The sequence below is a fragment of the Plasmodium inui genome (assembly GCF_000524495.1).
Source record: "Plasmodium inui San Antonio 1 unplaced genomic scaffold supercont1.6, whole genome shotgun sequence".
Lineage (NCBI taxonomy): Eukaryota > Apicomplexa > Aconoidasida > Haemosporida > Plasmodiidae > Plasmodium > Plasmodium inui.
In genome coordinates this window covers 763617-777827 of record NW_008481840.1, presented here as the reverse complement: position 1 = coordinate 777827, position 14211 = coordinate 763617, and the positions used below count along the sequence as shown (strand labels likewise).

The 14211-nt window shown below is 40.9% G+C and overlaps 2 protein-coding genes across 2 annotated transcripts; one reads left to right on the top strand and one right to left on the bottom strand.

The window, feature by feature from the left end:
- Positions 1-3377: 3377 nt before the first annotated feature.
- C922_01929 (hypothetical protein) lies at positions 3378-8363 on the top strand (the record flags this gene model as incomplete). Its single annotated transcript, XM_008817528.1, has 1 exon — positions 3378-8363. The coding sequence occupies one exon, from the start codon at positions 3378-3380 to the stop codon at positions 8361-8363; it is 4986 nt and encodes a 1661-aa protein (XP_008815750.1).
- A 1615-nt stretch (positions 8364-9978) lies between these two features.
- Positions 9979-12780, bottom strand: C922_01928 (hypothetical protein; the record flags this gene model as incomplete). Its single annotated transcript, XM_008817527.1, has 1 exon — positions 9979-12780. One exon carries the CDS (start codon positions 12778-12780, stop codon positions 9979-9981), a length of 2802 nt encoding a protein of 933 aa, XP_008815749.1.
- Between the last annotated feature and the right edge of the window lie 1431 nt (positions 12781-14211).

Here is a 14211-nt window from a genome sequence, read left to right as displayed (position 1 = left end):
AACGTGCGTGTGAACGTACTTGCGAACGCATTTGCAATCGCATGTGTCAACATATCCACATTCATCGTCCACATAAATACACTCGTCCAGTGTCCCAGTGAACATATCCATCCATTTGTTATCAATTGCAGTTGCTTGCCACACATTTTAAAACATATGAATACGTCAGCCTGTATTTGTATACTTAACGAAATTGACGTAGCAATGATCATCATCATCTTACGTTAAAGAGGAAGAAGAAGGAAAAAAAAAGAAAAACATAGGAAAAAAAAATGTAACTCATTTAGCTAATTTCCTCTGCTCAGCTGTGTATCCTTTTTTTTTGTGCCAGTTTTGTACATAACTACCCCCGTGTCCATCTGCCTAATAAAACGTCCATATTGACGTGCCCATTTTCTTTAACAATAAATGAGTAGCAATTGATCAATTGTGTAAGCGCTACGTAAAATAAATCATTTGTCGAACTGTTTAGCAACCTGTATGTCTCTATCATGAGAAGTGACATTTGTGTTCACCCCGATTTATTTAGAAACATATGTTTTTTTTTTTTTTTAGTAACCTATATAGTGTAGTAGGACACCGTTCAGTTGGTGCCGCTTAACAGAGTAGCGTGCAACTGAGCTTAATTCGGATTGATGTCAATGCCGATTTTGTAGCTTGCGGGCGCGCATAATTTTTTTTGTACGTTTTTGCTCCTTTGTTAGCCTTTTCACGCGCCCTCTGTTTGGCGCTCGTTTTCCTATCTCTCTATCCTTTTTTTTTTTGGCGCACATTTGGCAACTGGCGCGCGTGTATGCCTACAGAGGAGTGCCTGCGCATTAGCATATACGCGCACGAACAGGTCTAAACACGTGAAAACATGCGTGATTTTGCGTGAGCATGCGTAACATGCACCAGGGTGTGTAAAATATGCCTACGTACAAGCACACGTGCATGCGTAAATATCCTTGATAAGGTGGGTATGCCCATACGCATATGCGCGCTTATGTTCGTGTATATCCATACATATAACATTTTTGCCCTTGGGTGACCTTTCTTCCCTCTCTTTCCATTTTTTTCGTTCTTTTCCCCTTTTTTCCACTTTTTTCCATCTTTTCCCTTTTTTTCCACTTTTTTCCTTCTCTTTTCCCCAATTCTTCAAGAGGTGCGTCTTACACACTTTGTTTCCCCTTTTTTTGTTCCTTCTTCCAAATTAGGGATGTCCTCTTATGGCCCTATTTTCCCCTTTTTTTCTCGTGTACAATTACGCAATTTTCCTATTTTTTTTTTTTTTGTCACTTTTTGGTTAGGTTAACGCGCGGGTATATGAAACATACTAAAATGCACGGAAACGCGTAACCGATGCTTAATTACTCCTGTACTAATACACTTGCCAATGCATACAAGTATGTGCAAATTCTTATTTTAAATAGTACATAACGTTAAGTTAGAAAATAGCAAGCACATTTGGAAAAGCGTAAATAATTATGATAAAATATTATTTTGTGACACAAAATAGAAATATAGTGAGTGCTGTGTATGCAAATTGGAAAAGATAAACTTTTCGTTCGCAAATGTACACATATGTTATCCTAAAAACGAATATTTTCACAGAATTACTACGCGAACTGCTGATTTTGTAGTTTTTTCTTTTTCGTATTTGATGCCTCATTATGCGCTTACCCTTAAGTACACCTTTCCGCTTAGGCTAAGTACAAGTTTGGGTCCACGTTTATGTATTTTTTTTTTTATTTTCCAACTTTTGGTTACTTATCTTTTTTCGCCTTTACTATTTTATGAAAAGATAACAGAGTCTGTACATTTACATTCACATTTACTTTTCCTTTTCCAGTAAATTTTGTTTCAAAAGATATAAGTTGAATGCTTCTCCCAATTATATGTAGAAAAATTTGTAGAAATACACAATTTTATCTTTATTTTTTGTTTACTTTTCGTCCTTATTTTTTGCGTTCTCTTTTTTTTTTTTTTTTGTTTATATGACTATGCGTCTAAGTATGATTTTCGCATAATACTTTGCGCCACCCATTTTCTTAAATGATAAATTCGTACACAAAGAGGGGTAGGGGAAAATAATCATTTAAACATATTTCCATAAAATATTTGCAGTTCCCCTAGCAGTTAACTTTTTGTTCCTTCCCCTGTGGCTTCACCTCATGCGGAATTAGCCCTCAGTCTCCAGGCTTCCCCACACGTCCAGGCGTGCATAGGACTAACCTACAGTCGAAAATAGAGCCATATATATATTTTTTCTTTTTTTTCATTATTCTTTGGGCATAAGAAAATCACAGAGTCAGGAAATAACAGAAAAAATACAAACAAAAAAAAAAAAATTAAGTAAAATATCCTCAAATAAAGGAACAGACACCTTGTTGCTAATTTGTAGAGATCATTCATACCTAAATTGAGGAATGAAAGTTTTCCAAATTGACAATAGTTGCAATTGCCATACGAATATAACCAGAAAAAGGAAAAAGGAAAAAGGAAAAAAGTCCGAATTTCTGAATAGCCAATTTCTATATATGGATCTTTAGGAATTTTTTTTCTTTTTTTTTTTTTGTGACCTCCTGAGTATCTCAAAATTATTCATTAACACTTAAGGAAAAATGTAATACTTACATGTAGAGAGCATTTTTGCACACGCGTTTTCTGCCACGCAGCGTATGCCGGCTTTGGCATGAGGGGTTGTAGGAGATTGTGTGCAGTGAATGTATTGCTTTAGAAGTGTTCCCTCGCGTGCGCTACTTTGCCTTGTTTCGTTGCGCATATTTGTATGCCCCTTTGTACAGCTGCTTGAACAGTTTGTGTGCGGATCAGAAGCATTTTTTTATCATTTTTCTATGTAGTTCGCCTTGTAGAGCGAAAAAAAAAAAAAAAAAAAACGGAAAAAAGGGCAATCGGAGTGATATACTAATTAAATAATATACATACACCGTGACGTAGTTTAGCAATAGTTGTGTTTTTAATCGAGGGTGCACCACTTTTACATAATTATGCCCTCCTACTACCTCTATAACAATGCCCCTCTCACTTGGTCGAAAAGGCTATACAATTTCGCATATGTAATATTTTTTTTTTTTTTCCCTTTCCTCAGGTTAAGAGTTGAAACCAAAACTTGGACGAGAGATAGTCATGATCTGTTTGATTATGAAGCGCAGCAAGTTAACAAAAAAAGTTTTTTAATTTCAACTCCAATTAAACTTTTTCGTTCCAAGGCGCAAGTATCATGTGTGGCTGATAATCCACACTGCTTGCCCAACACAGCGCAGGATTACCTGTTGTCGGTGCGGCCAGAGGAAGGTAAGAATAGGACTACAAGCCATTGTGTGCATTTGGATATGTATATGTGCCGTATGTGTCTACGGTTTCCCTGCACCAAAATGGGTGATGCGCTCGGGAGATCATTTTTTTCAGATCCAACATCACGATATGGAATTTTTTTTTTTATCCCCCCCCCACTGAAAAAAAAAATAGGTACGGACAAATACATAATAACGCCCGCAGAGCACTCGCTAAACAGCCAGTACAATGTGAAGAAGCTGTGGATCATCGTCAAGGACTTACCTGACAAGTCATACGCATTACACGAAAATGACATCATAAAATTAGGAAGATTCAGATTGAAAGTGAGACAATTTATCGATTCCGTGGATACATTAAACTCGTTAAAGTTAGACGACTGCCCATCGAAGAAATGCGAATCAATTTTAGACTCCTCAAATATCCAATGTAGAATTTGTTTGATAGAAGGGAACCAAGAAAATGACCCTCTCATCTGCCCATGTGATTGCAAAGGGTCCATAAAGTATGCTCACCTCATGTGCTTAAGAAAATGGATAAACGGGAGATTAAACCTCAACGATCAATTATTTTCCGGTTCAGTTTTTATCAAAGATATATGTTGCGAACTGTGTAAAACGAAGTATCCAAAAAGTATCAAACAAAATGATGAACTCGTACAGTTAGTCAAGATTCCCAATTTGAAGACGCCATTAATTGTGTTGGACAATATCATAGGACAGACAAGCAAAGGGGTGCATCTAATAAGTTTCGCAGATAAAAAACATCTCAAGTTAGGAAGGGGACATGAATCAGATGTAAGAATCCCAGACGTTTCCATTTCAAGATATCATGCTACTATTAAATATGAAAAGGGATTATTCAAATTGGAAGATCATAACTCGAAATTTGGGACCCTAGTTGCATTGAGGAAAGCAAGAGAAATTTGTCCCAAAGATACCATGTCACTCCAAGTAGGTCGAAGCGTTGTCAATTTTCGAGTGGATGAAGAAATTCCCTTCACAAGTGGAACGATCGATATTATTGAAAATAAGGAAGTAATAGAAGCTAACGAATTACCTCCAGCAAATGAGAAAAATAATGTCGAATCCCCACAAATGACTAACCCCAATTTGGAGAACACCAACGGAAATAATTTTGAGACGAACCACTATGTAGACCTCACCAACTCTACCAATTCCATGCAGAATTCGTATTCCTCCTACCGAGTGGACAATTTGATGTCCCTACTGAATTATCAAAATGAGTATAGAATTTTCGGCATCAGAAATTGCTACAATTTGAATGACAACGGGAATGGGAATCAGCAAAATGGGACTCAGATGGATTGCGGAGAGGGGGGGAATAACATCAATATGGAAGGGAGCAATCTTCAGGGGGGCGAAATCAATAACAATGACGGGATGATTGGTGAGCAGATGGGCATGCAGAATGGCATACAAAATGGCATGCAGATGGGCGTACAAATGGACTTGCAGATGGACCTTCACATGGGCCTCCAAATTGGATCCGATATGAGGGCACAAAATAACCACTCGGGCAACCCCAGCAATGACGAGGAGAGGGCCTGCAACCTAGTCCATAGGGTCCAGTGCCAGGGGGACAACAACGACGCGAGTCATGACGGTCACAACGAAGCTAATAATAACAACAATGATGAGGACAATGACGAAGACAACAACGGTGACAACAGTAACGATGAAGAGGGTGATGACTTGCGCGTGCATGATGAGGAGGACGACGATGATGATGAAAACGGAAGCGACACCAACAACACTGGAAGCAGCGGAGGGAACAGTGGTGGCACCAGCGGAGCAGGATCAACCGGTGGAAACAGCAACGGAAATGAAGGAAGCCGAAATGAACATGAAAAAAAAAACAGTAACCAGAGTAACAGCCATAGCAGCAATGACAACAATGATTGCACCCAAGACCAAAGTAGTACCTACCATGGGAGTAGCACTAACCCAATCGGAACTAGCACCCCCACGTGCAAGACGAAAATTTGCAGTAGTAGCAGTTATGATCACATTGTACACAATGACAAAAGTGTGAGCAACATCTGTGGCGACCAAAGCAGATCCAACGAAAATGAAGTCGGCACGTATTGCGTGAATATGGCTGTGCAAAGAGCCTACACAAACAGGTCTGAGAATTTGTACAACAATTGCAAAGGTGATGTATCAGTGGTGATAAGTAAGTACGACAACGGAAGTTTCATCCCTAGTGCCGGCAACAATAATGGCAGTCAGGAGAGCGGCAGCTACCCGATCGGAAACAACATCGGGGAATATACAAAGGTAAGTATCGAAGATAACTACTTCTTTCGCAACGAGTCGAAGACCCCCCAACAGGTGCAGTACTACATAGACAGCGGAATTGTTAATGATATGCTTACATCAAACTCCAGCACAAGTTTGAAAAAAATTCAAGACCCAGTAATGAAAAGCGGCTACCATAATCAGGACCTTCATGATTGCTCTTTTGTCCAGTCGGTCTACCACATCAACGGTAAGAACGATCACAATGTTATCAATGTTATGTATAGCGGTTCCAACCAGAGAATAAATCATAATGGCATATATGTAAGCGAAGCTCATTTAAGAAGTGAAAAATTTCTTCAAAGTTTGTCCCTCCAAAGTCATGACAAAGCAGCAGCTAGTACTGGTAGCAGCAATAGCAGCAGTAATAGTGGTATCCACCCTTCCCCTAATTTTTTAGACGAAATAAGTGAATCAAATAATGGTTCCAATTATAATTCCCGTATGACCGTTTTTCCTACCTCTATCAACTCGAACAATTGTTCTATAAATTCTGAAAATGCCATGTTGCCTCCATTTGTTGAGAACACTTCTTCTTTTGTTCATGACCTGGGTGACAATCAGCTGAGTGGTGTTGCGACTGGTGATGAATTAAACAACAGTGGGTGTTACCCCACTAATGGTAGTTCTTCCGGAGTACAGGACGAGGGAGTCATCCTAGGAAGACAACCCCAAATGCAGAGAGGCAGCAACGATCCACCCACCACATCGGAAGGAAAAGAAACTGTCCAGAAGAACAAAATGAAAAAAGGAAATCTACAGAAGAAAAATGTTATCCTAGATACCCTAGACAGAAAAAATCCACGTAAGAAGAAGTTCAAAAGGTCCGTAAATAGCACCCACGTGGAGACCCCACCACAGCAGCATATGGAGTACAGCAACGAGAATACCCATTTCATGGGCCCATGTAATCATGGAAGTGTACATGTAAGGAACGTCAAGGTGGAAGGTACTTTTTATGATCAACAATGCAGTGTGTCGAAATATGCGAAAAGTGATTTTTTGAAAAGTAACACATCAGCACCCGGTATTTCGGGATATAGCATCTCTGGGAAACTGTCACTAAGCTCAACTTTTGACTCCGCTTCTCCCACCAGGGGGGGGCACAATTACTACTACAGGAAGAAACCTTACCATGACGGGTCCATTTATAACGAAAAATTTTACTACCAGAGCTCGGAGGATTACAAATTTGGCAATGTCAAGGAAAGTTACAACAAGATGAGCAATCTGAGCAATTCCACGAACGATCGAAGAAGCAGCGGGACGAGTTTCACTCACACGAGAAGTAACGACGGAAGCGGCGGCAACTACGGTATCGGAGGCAAGTTGCACCTGAAGCAATACGCCCATTCCCTGGACTACTACAACGGCAATTACAAACTATACAACGTTATGAACTTTAACGAAAAATTTAGTGTCCATAGGAACACCTCGTTTAACCACTTCAGCACAATAAACTCCGTAAGTAATAAATTTACCTACCATACCCAGGGGTGGCTCATGCGAAGCAGAAATGTTCAGGCGGATTTTCTTCTAAATAACTACGGCTTGGGTGCAGCTACAGCCCACTTTGACATGCCTATAGCGTTGTACAATAACTGTGTAGGTGGTTCGGACGTTTTCGTTGTGAATCCCGAGAACGGAGCTAGCACCGGCAATAGTGGAAGTAACTCTACTGGCATCACCAACCAGCAGAATAACATCCATAACGAGGATAACGGCAAAACACGAAATAACTCCATTGTTGAAGCTAACCAGAACTATCAGCAATACATTAATGAGTCCCAAAAGGGGATAAATGGAGAAAAAGGCCCAACTGATGATCGTAGCATCAACATTGAAACACAGTTGCGTTATGATAATAATAACATCGCGGGGGATTATAACTTCCATTTGGCAAGGGCCTACAGGGGGGATGTTCTTCGAGGCGGCCGGGGAAAAGAAGCCATCTACGACGGGTCCAGCTACGGATCGGGCGACCTCATTCAGACAACCCAAGTGAACCAGCTGAATGGATACACACAAAACAACAACTTTTTAGGCCATAGCGGGAGCCCCCTTTCTATGACAAACAAGGATTTATTTTCGAAGGAAAAAAAATACTTCGGCAATGGAGGAAATATTCACTGTAACAGGAGCGGCAATAATAGCGCGGACGATCCGCCTGCCTATACACAACCGAGACACTCGTATTACCATACTCAGCTGCATAAGAAGATCAACCCCAGCGTTAAAAAAAATGACGAAAAGAGGACTAGTAAAATGAACAAAAATCAGAATGACAGATCCAGCGATAGTAACATCAGGAAGGTGAAAAATGGAAGAAGGCTGAGGAACAAAAATGACAAAAGTGGTTACCACTGCGAAGGGTTTCAAACTATGCCAAACACAAACAGTGTAGGATCGAAGATTGCCCTTGAAAGTAGCAGAAGATGTGACCAGAAAGGGGCAACCCATTACAATAATAGTGTTTACAACGAGGATACCATTTCGATTGATAACACCTCGAATGATCATATGGGATCTCTCGACATTCCCATGAATAGCAATCATGTTACTAAGGCAAACATTACCAAATCGCAGACAGCAGAATTTGCCAACTTACACCCAGCCGCTTTCATACCAAATGACGGCATGTACTTTCATATGTACAATCCCAGTGGCATTTCGGGCCACCCCAATGTACCCCTAAGCATTATCAGTAATGAGAAAAAATCGGAAAAACGTGGAAAGCTAGGATGAAACTCTCCCCCAGTGGTGCCATCATCTATCTCTACGTGAACGAAATAGATGCACAGCACATCCTGCGTGTATTGCCATCTTGTGCGCATTGCCAATCGGGGTCAGTATGCCCTCATTTGGATACCTCCCCCCTTTTTTCTCATTTTAGATAATCATAAGACCCTGAACGAGGAGAATATCTACCGGAAGGAGGAACGGGTGGTGTAACAAAGGATGCAATGTCTACGCAGCTGACTTCTGGCTTCATCAGGCCAGGGGTTACAAAGATACAGGGTCCAGAAGGGGCAATACTTTTTTATGTCCATTTCAGAAGGTTAAAAGGTTGAAGTCGCTATTGCTCATGAGCTTATTTCATGGCAAACTCTGATGATGATTCTTTTTTTTTTTTTTTTTTCCTTTGTTCTACTGTTGATGTTTTCTTCCCCCACCCTAAAATATACCACCTTAACCTTTGTTTATCCTTTGTGCACTTCTACAGGTCATCTAATTATTTGTTAAAATATTCACTTCTTAAATTAGAATGATAATAATAATGATTGTTCCCAATTTTTAAAGTAATTTTTTAATAAATTTGAAAAAAAAAGAAAAAAACGGGGAGGATTTTCCGACTATGTGCGATTTCGTTTTGTCTTTTTTTCTAAAAAAGTAAAGTACACATATTAGCAGTAAGCAGGAGTGTGCCACAAGTCTGGCCACCAAAACGGGCAAATGCTGAGGGCGTTTTGGACCAGATGCATCTTTTCAACAATTCCTTCTTCTCCCCCGTCTTCGTTCTCTTAACGTGTCCCTTTTGCATGTCCGTGAGGGGCGGAGGAAAAATCGGCTCTCGATTTGCTTGAACATTTTGTCCCAATTTATGGAGGACCATTGGGTTCGTTTGCGCAGGTAGGGGGGGACGATCTACGTCGCCTCCCGTTTATCGCTGATGTTCGAAGGACACACCTTAGTTACGACATACCCAGCGGGTAGGAAGCTAAAGAGGAGATTTGTCATAATAAGCTTCTGGCAGCCATGTGCGCATGTACAGACTGAATCGACAACATAAAGGATCCCATTACAATATTTAAAATGGGGAAAATAATTTTAAGTCAACGGAGAGATTCTCAGTAAAGTGTTGATCAATGAGGGGGGACATATATACAGACGTGCGTAGAGTAAGCATCGGTGGAAACAAATTTACGATAAAAAAAAAAAATAATAATAAAATTGGGACACGCTGGGTGAGTGCCATATTAGAATGGAGGGGGGATGTGGCACAATGCGGCGTCACACGTGGAGCCAACAAAGCGAAGATGGCATTGCGATGATGGCCTCATGAAGCTACAAGTGCGACACAGTGTTGTGTGGTAAATTATGACGGGGCCGCGCAGCAGACAGGTACCCACCACATGAACGTTCATCGCTCGGTCAAAGTTTGGCCGCCACGACAGAGCTATTTAATTGGCCATTTTGGGAGTTAATCAATTTTGCAATTTGAAATTTTCAGTTTTGCAATTTGAAATTTTCCATATTCCGGATTACCATTTTTCCAGCTTGCCAAACTGCCGATCGGCACTCAAAAAAAAGGCCACGGACATAAAGTCAAGGAAAACGCGCGACGCGTTTTTATGACCTCTTACAATTCATCCTTCTGGTCCTGGGACTCATTGTTCCCATCTGATGACTGGTTTCGGTTGGCACCCGATTCACCCTTCTGTTGGCCATCTTCAGCTTGGGAAGCTCCGGCATCGGCGCTTTCGTTGCTACTTCCGTCGGTACTTCCCTTGTTCTCACTTGAGTTGCCATTCTGTGATCCATTCTTGCTTTGCTGCTCATCCTTGGGATCGTTTTTTCTATCCTCTGGGCTGGGCGCCGCATTTTCGTTTCCTTTTTTCTCTTTCTTTTCGGCGGGCTTTTTAATTTTCTCCAAACTTTTGACTAGCAAATGGATAGACTTAAATTTATTCTCTACTTCTTTGGCTTTAAAAAATGGAGGAGAATAATTATCTAATTTTTTTTGTTCTTCTTGTGCCTGCTTCCACCACTCCTTTGCTTTCTCCAATGAATCTCGCACCACTTTAATGGTTTCTTCCGCCCATGGTTTGGCTGCTGTATACTGTATCACTTCTTGTTCCATCTCCTTAATTTTGGCGTTCGTGTCCTGGATTAGATTTTCCCTTACCTGTAATTCTTCCGCCCTTTCCTTAATAGGCAAATAGACATCCTCCAGCTCCATTATTTTGTTACTTACATTTTCTAAGGGTTCGTCATTTTCAGTGTAAAGCCACTCCTCATATTCCTCCAATCTGTTTAGGTACTCGGTGCGGGTATCTTCTTTGCACACCTGCTTGAATATGTCCTGCTTCATTTTGCTTCTGGACTCGTAGATAAAAGACTCGAGTTTATTTTTTCTCTCCGATTTGAGGAAGATGTTAATATCATGCTCGTCCATCTTCTTTAAAATGTCCTTCTTCTCTTTCACTTCTTCGTTTGTCAGGGGGGTTGGCTTAATGTTTCTCACTTGGTAAGTCATCTGCACTGAGTGTTTCACCACATGGGTTTTTTTTTCATCCGTCTTTGTCTCCTCTTTCTCCGTTGCTTCTTTGTCGGTGGCTTGCCCCGCCCCAGTGGCATCCATGTTGACCTCCCCAGCTGCTTCCTCACTCGTTTCCACATTGGAGTTTTCCTTTTTCTCCTGCGCATCTGCCGTCTTTGGGCTGGACTCTACCTTCTTCTCCTCCTCATAAATCAGGAACACATTCTCTAGGGTCAAAATTCCGAACTTATCCAGCTGAAATTTCAGGCTCACCTTGGGAGAGTCCAACTTTTCGTACTTCTTCTTCGTCGCCTCATCAATAGGGTTCACAGAATATTCATTCAGTACCTTCCCATTCTCCAAAATGGAAAATTTTAAATTTTCTCTATATTTTAATATGACACTTTTTGTAAGCGGGTATCGGGAGTTATAGGGAATAATTTCCTTTGGGGTGTTTTGATCATCGGATGTTTGGTTTTCGTCACCGTCTCGTACTACTATGTGGTATTCATTTGATAGAATATCTGTGTAGTTCAAATCTTTCAAACGAAAATTTGCACTGTTGTAGGCGGCAATGTAGAGGCTTCCCATGGTGACTGCCTCGTCACTGTTGAGGTGCATACCAACAGTTAGGGGATTAAAAAAGGCGGTGATTTCATTTAGTACTTTAGGGACTCTCCATGCAGCGCCAATCAATTCCAAAGCTTCAATATCTTTCAACTCGAAGGAAGCTTTCTTAAGGGCATTATTAATTGGTACTTTAAAATTTAAGATCACTTCTTCAATTAGATCTTCGAATTCTTGTCTTGTGACTGTTTCTGCCAAGCTCTTATTCTTGTACAAGCTTTCTATAAACACATCCGTGAATTTCTTAGCGCTTAGCAATAATTTTGCTTTATTTGCTGCGAGGACTAATTTGCGCATGGCCTTCCGATCGTCATAAATGGACAAGTTATATTTTTCTTCAAATTTCTTCCTCAAATGTTCAGCTAGCATCACATCGATTTTATTTCCTGATTTGTTTTCGATGACTTCACATGCATAGACCTTAACGCTTCTAGTCCGAACTTTATCATGCTCTATATGGCTGATCGTTGCGATTCCGACATTGATATTTTTACTTCCCACATCCAAGTACAGGGTCAGCTTCGTCTTGTTCAATGGCAAGTCGTGCACATTGTGTATGGCAGCAGCTGTGACTCCATTCACTAACCCTAGCAATTCTAGGCCTGCTATTTTGGTTGCATTGAGAAGAGCCTCCTTCTTCCTCTGTGGGTAATTACACGGAATGGATATCACACACCCGATATGTACATTTACTGATCTCTTCGTTTTGTAATCCACATTTAGATGATTATACGCCAGCTTCTTTATGTAGCCCAATATATTTGCCGTTATTTCTTCGGAGGACAGAACCATGTCATTCTTTAGTTTCAAACTGATGGTTCCTCTCCTATGGTCGACAACATAATCGTAGTCAAAATATTTACTCGTGGCATCATCCTCTTGGTGAAATTGGTAATTATTCACATCTGCGTAAAAAGCTTCATTACTCTCATCATAATTTTCAACATTGAAATTTTCTTTATTTTTCAATGCATCGAATATGTTGTAGGCTAAATAGTTGTTCCCATTTTGGATCGTTAGGTGTGGATGCTTTGAGCTGTATATTTTGGCTTCCTCATCGAAGGTCCTCACTTTGCTACTGAACGAGATTGCATTTGTTATTTTTCGCTTACTTTGGTTGTTCAGTAAAATGTTGAAACCTTTTCCTGGCGACACAATGGATACCTTTATGTACTCGTTTCCGAAATCTATGCCCAAAACGGATGCGCCTTTTACCAGGATTGCCTGATTCAACAGGGATAGGATGGCTAGGGCCACTAGCAGCGTCCTCTTCATTTTGGTTCACCCCGGCCTCTCTGAAGGATTCCTGCTTACTGCGCCCCTTGTGTGAATGGTTTACACAGGTGTTGGGTTCGTACGCACTGTTTCGGGTTCTTCTTGTTCTTTCGCGGATTTTTCTTCAGGGTAATCTCACACGTTTCTGTTGCAGATAGCTTGCTTTTTATCACCTGTACAATGATACTAATGCGCATATACACTGCTTTGGTGCCGGCTAAGCATAGTGTACAGTGTACAAAAGGGTTTAGGTAGGGGGAGGGAGGCCCACATAGATAACCTTACAAATGTGTAGTAGAGGGTTATGGTGGAGGGCTATGATTGAGGATTATGCTGGATGATATGAGTGAAGGCTGTGGAAGGCGCGTGTGCCCCTTCTGCTATGTTACATCGCAGCCAAGTTAACTTCACGTTAATGGGTCCACCTAGCGCCTTTTCCTGTTCCGCGCATGATCAATGGGTTTAAGCAGTTCGCTGTTCTTGCGCAAACGTTCACGCGTATATATAGGGGCTGCGCCTTTGTAAATTCCCCTGCGCTGAACTCGGCGGGGTAAAACTACTCATCGCTATCGCAACAGCGCGGGGGGGGGAGCAGTCAATACTGTACAGAGTTACAATAAGTTTTTATGCTTCCCTCAGCTTCGCGTTCGCGCGAACGTGTACATGGCGTATCCACGGCTAAGCTCATCAACACGCAACCGTTGAAATATCAATAAAGCTATGTTTATCCGCTTATGCTTTTTCTTTCTTTTTTTTTATCTTCTCTCGAAAGAAAAGCGCACTACCCTTCTGGGCTACTTTCCTTTCTAGTAATGTTCACGAGAAATTGGCCAATTTATTTTTCATCTTTGCTTTTTTCGGAGTTGCTCTATGTAACCACCTGGCAATATGGCGACTATATTTTTTACCCTACCTCCTAAATTAACCTTTTTTTTTTTAAAGCATTATGGTTTGTTTTGTCCCTGCTTTTGTTTTCCATTAGCTTGAATTTTTATTTAAATTGACTCCAACGCGACTTCCTCTTTGCCTCGGCTGACTTCAGTTTTTTTCCCGCTCAAACATTCTTCATGCCGAGGCGTACCTAACGACGGCGCAACTGACAGGCGTCCGACAAACGCTATGGCATAAGCCGCGCTTTGCGCCTTTGTAAAGAAATTACCGAATGTAAATTTTTCCTACATTGTACCTCTACACCTGTACACATGTATACAGGCCAGGCATAATATCATATGTCTGCACTTGCACAAATGTAAAACGCAGAGTAGCACAAAACATGTACCCTAGAACTTAAAGTAAAAAAAAAAAAAAAAGAAGAAGAAAATGGGAAGGCCAACAACTATCCAGAAATAGTTCAAATCACGTGAGGAAAATTTTCCGTATCATTTTGTTCCCACCCCTGGAATACACTTCCGAGCAAAGCGATTAATCTGG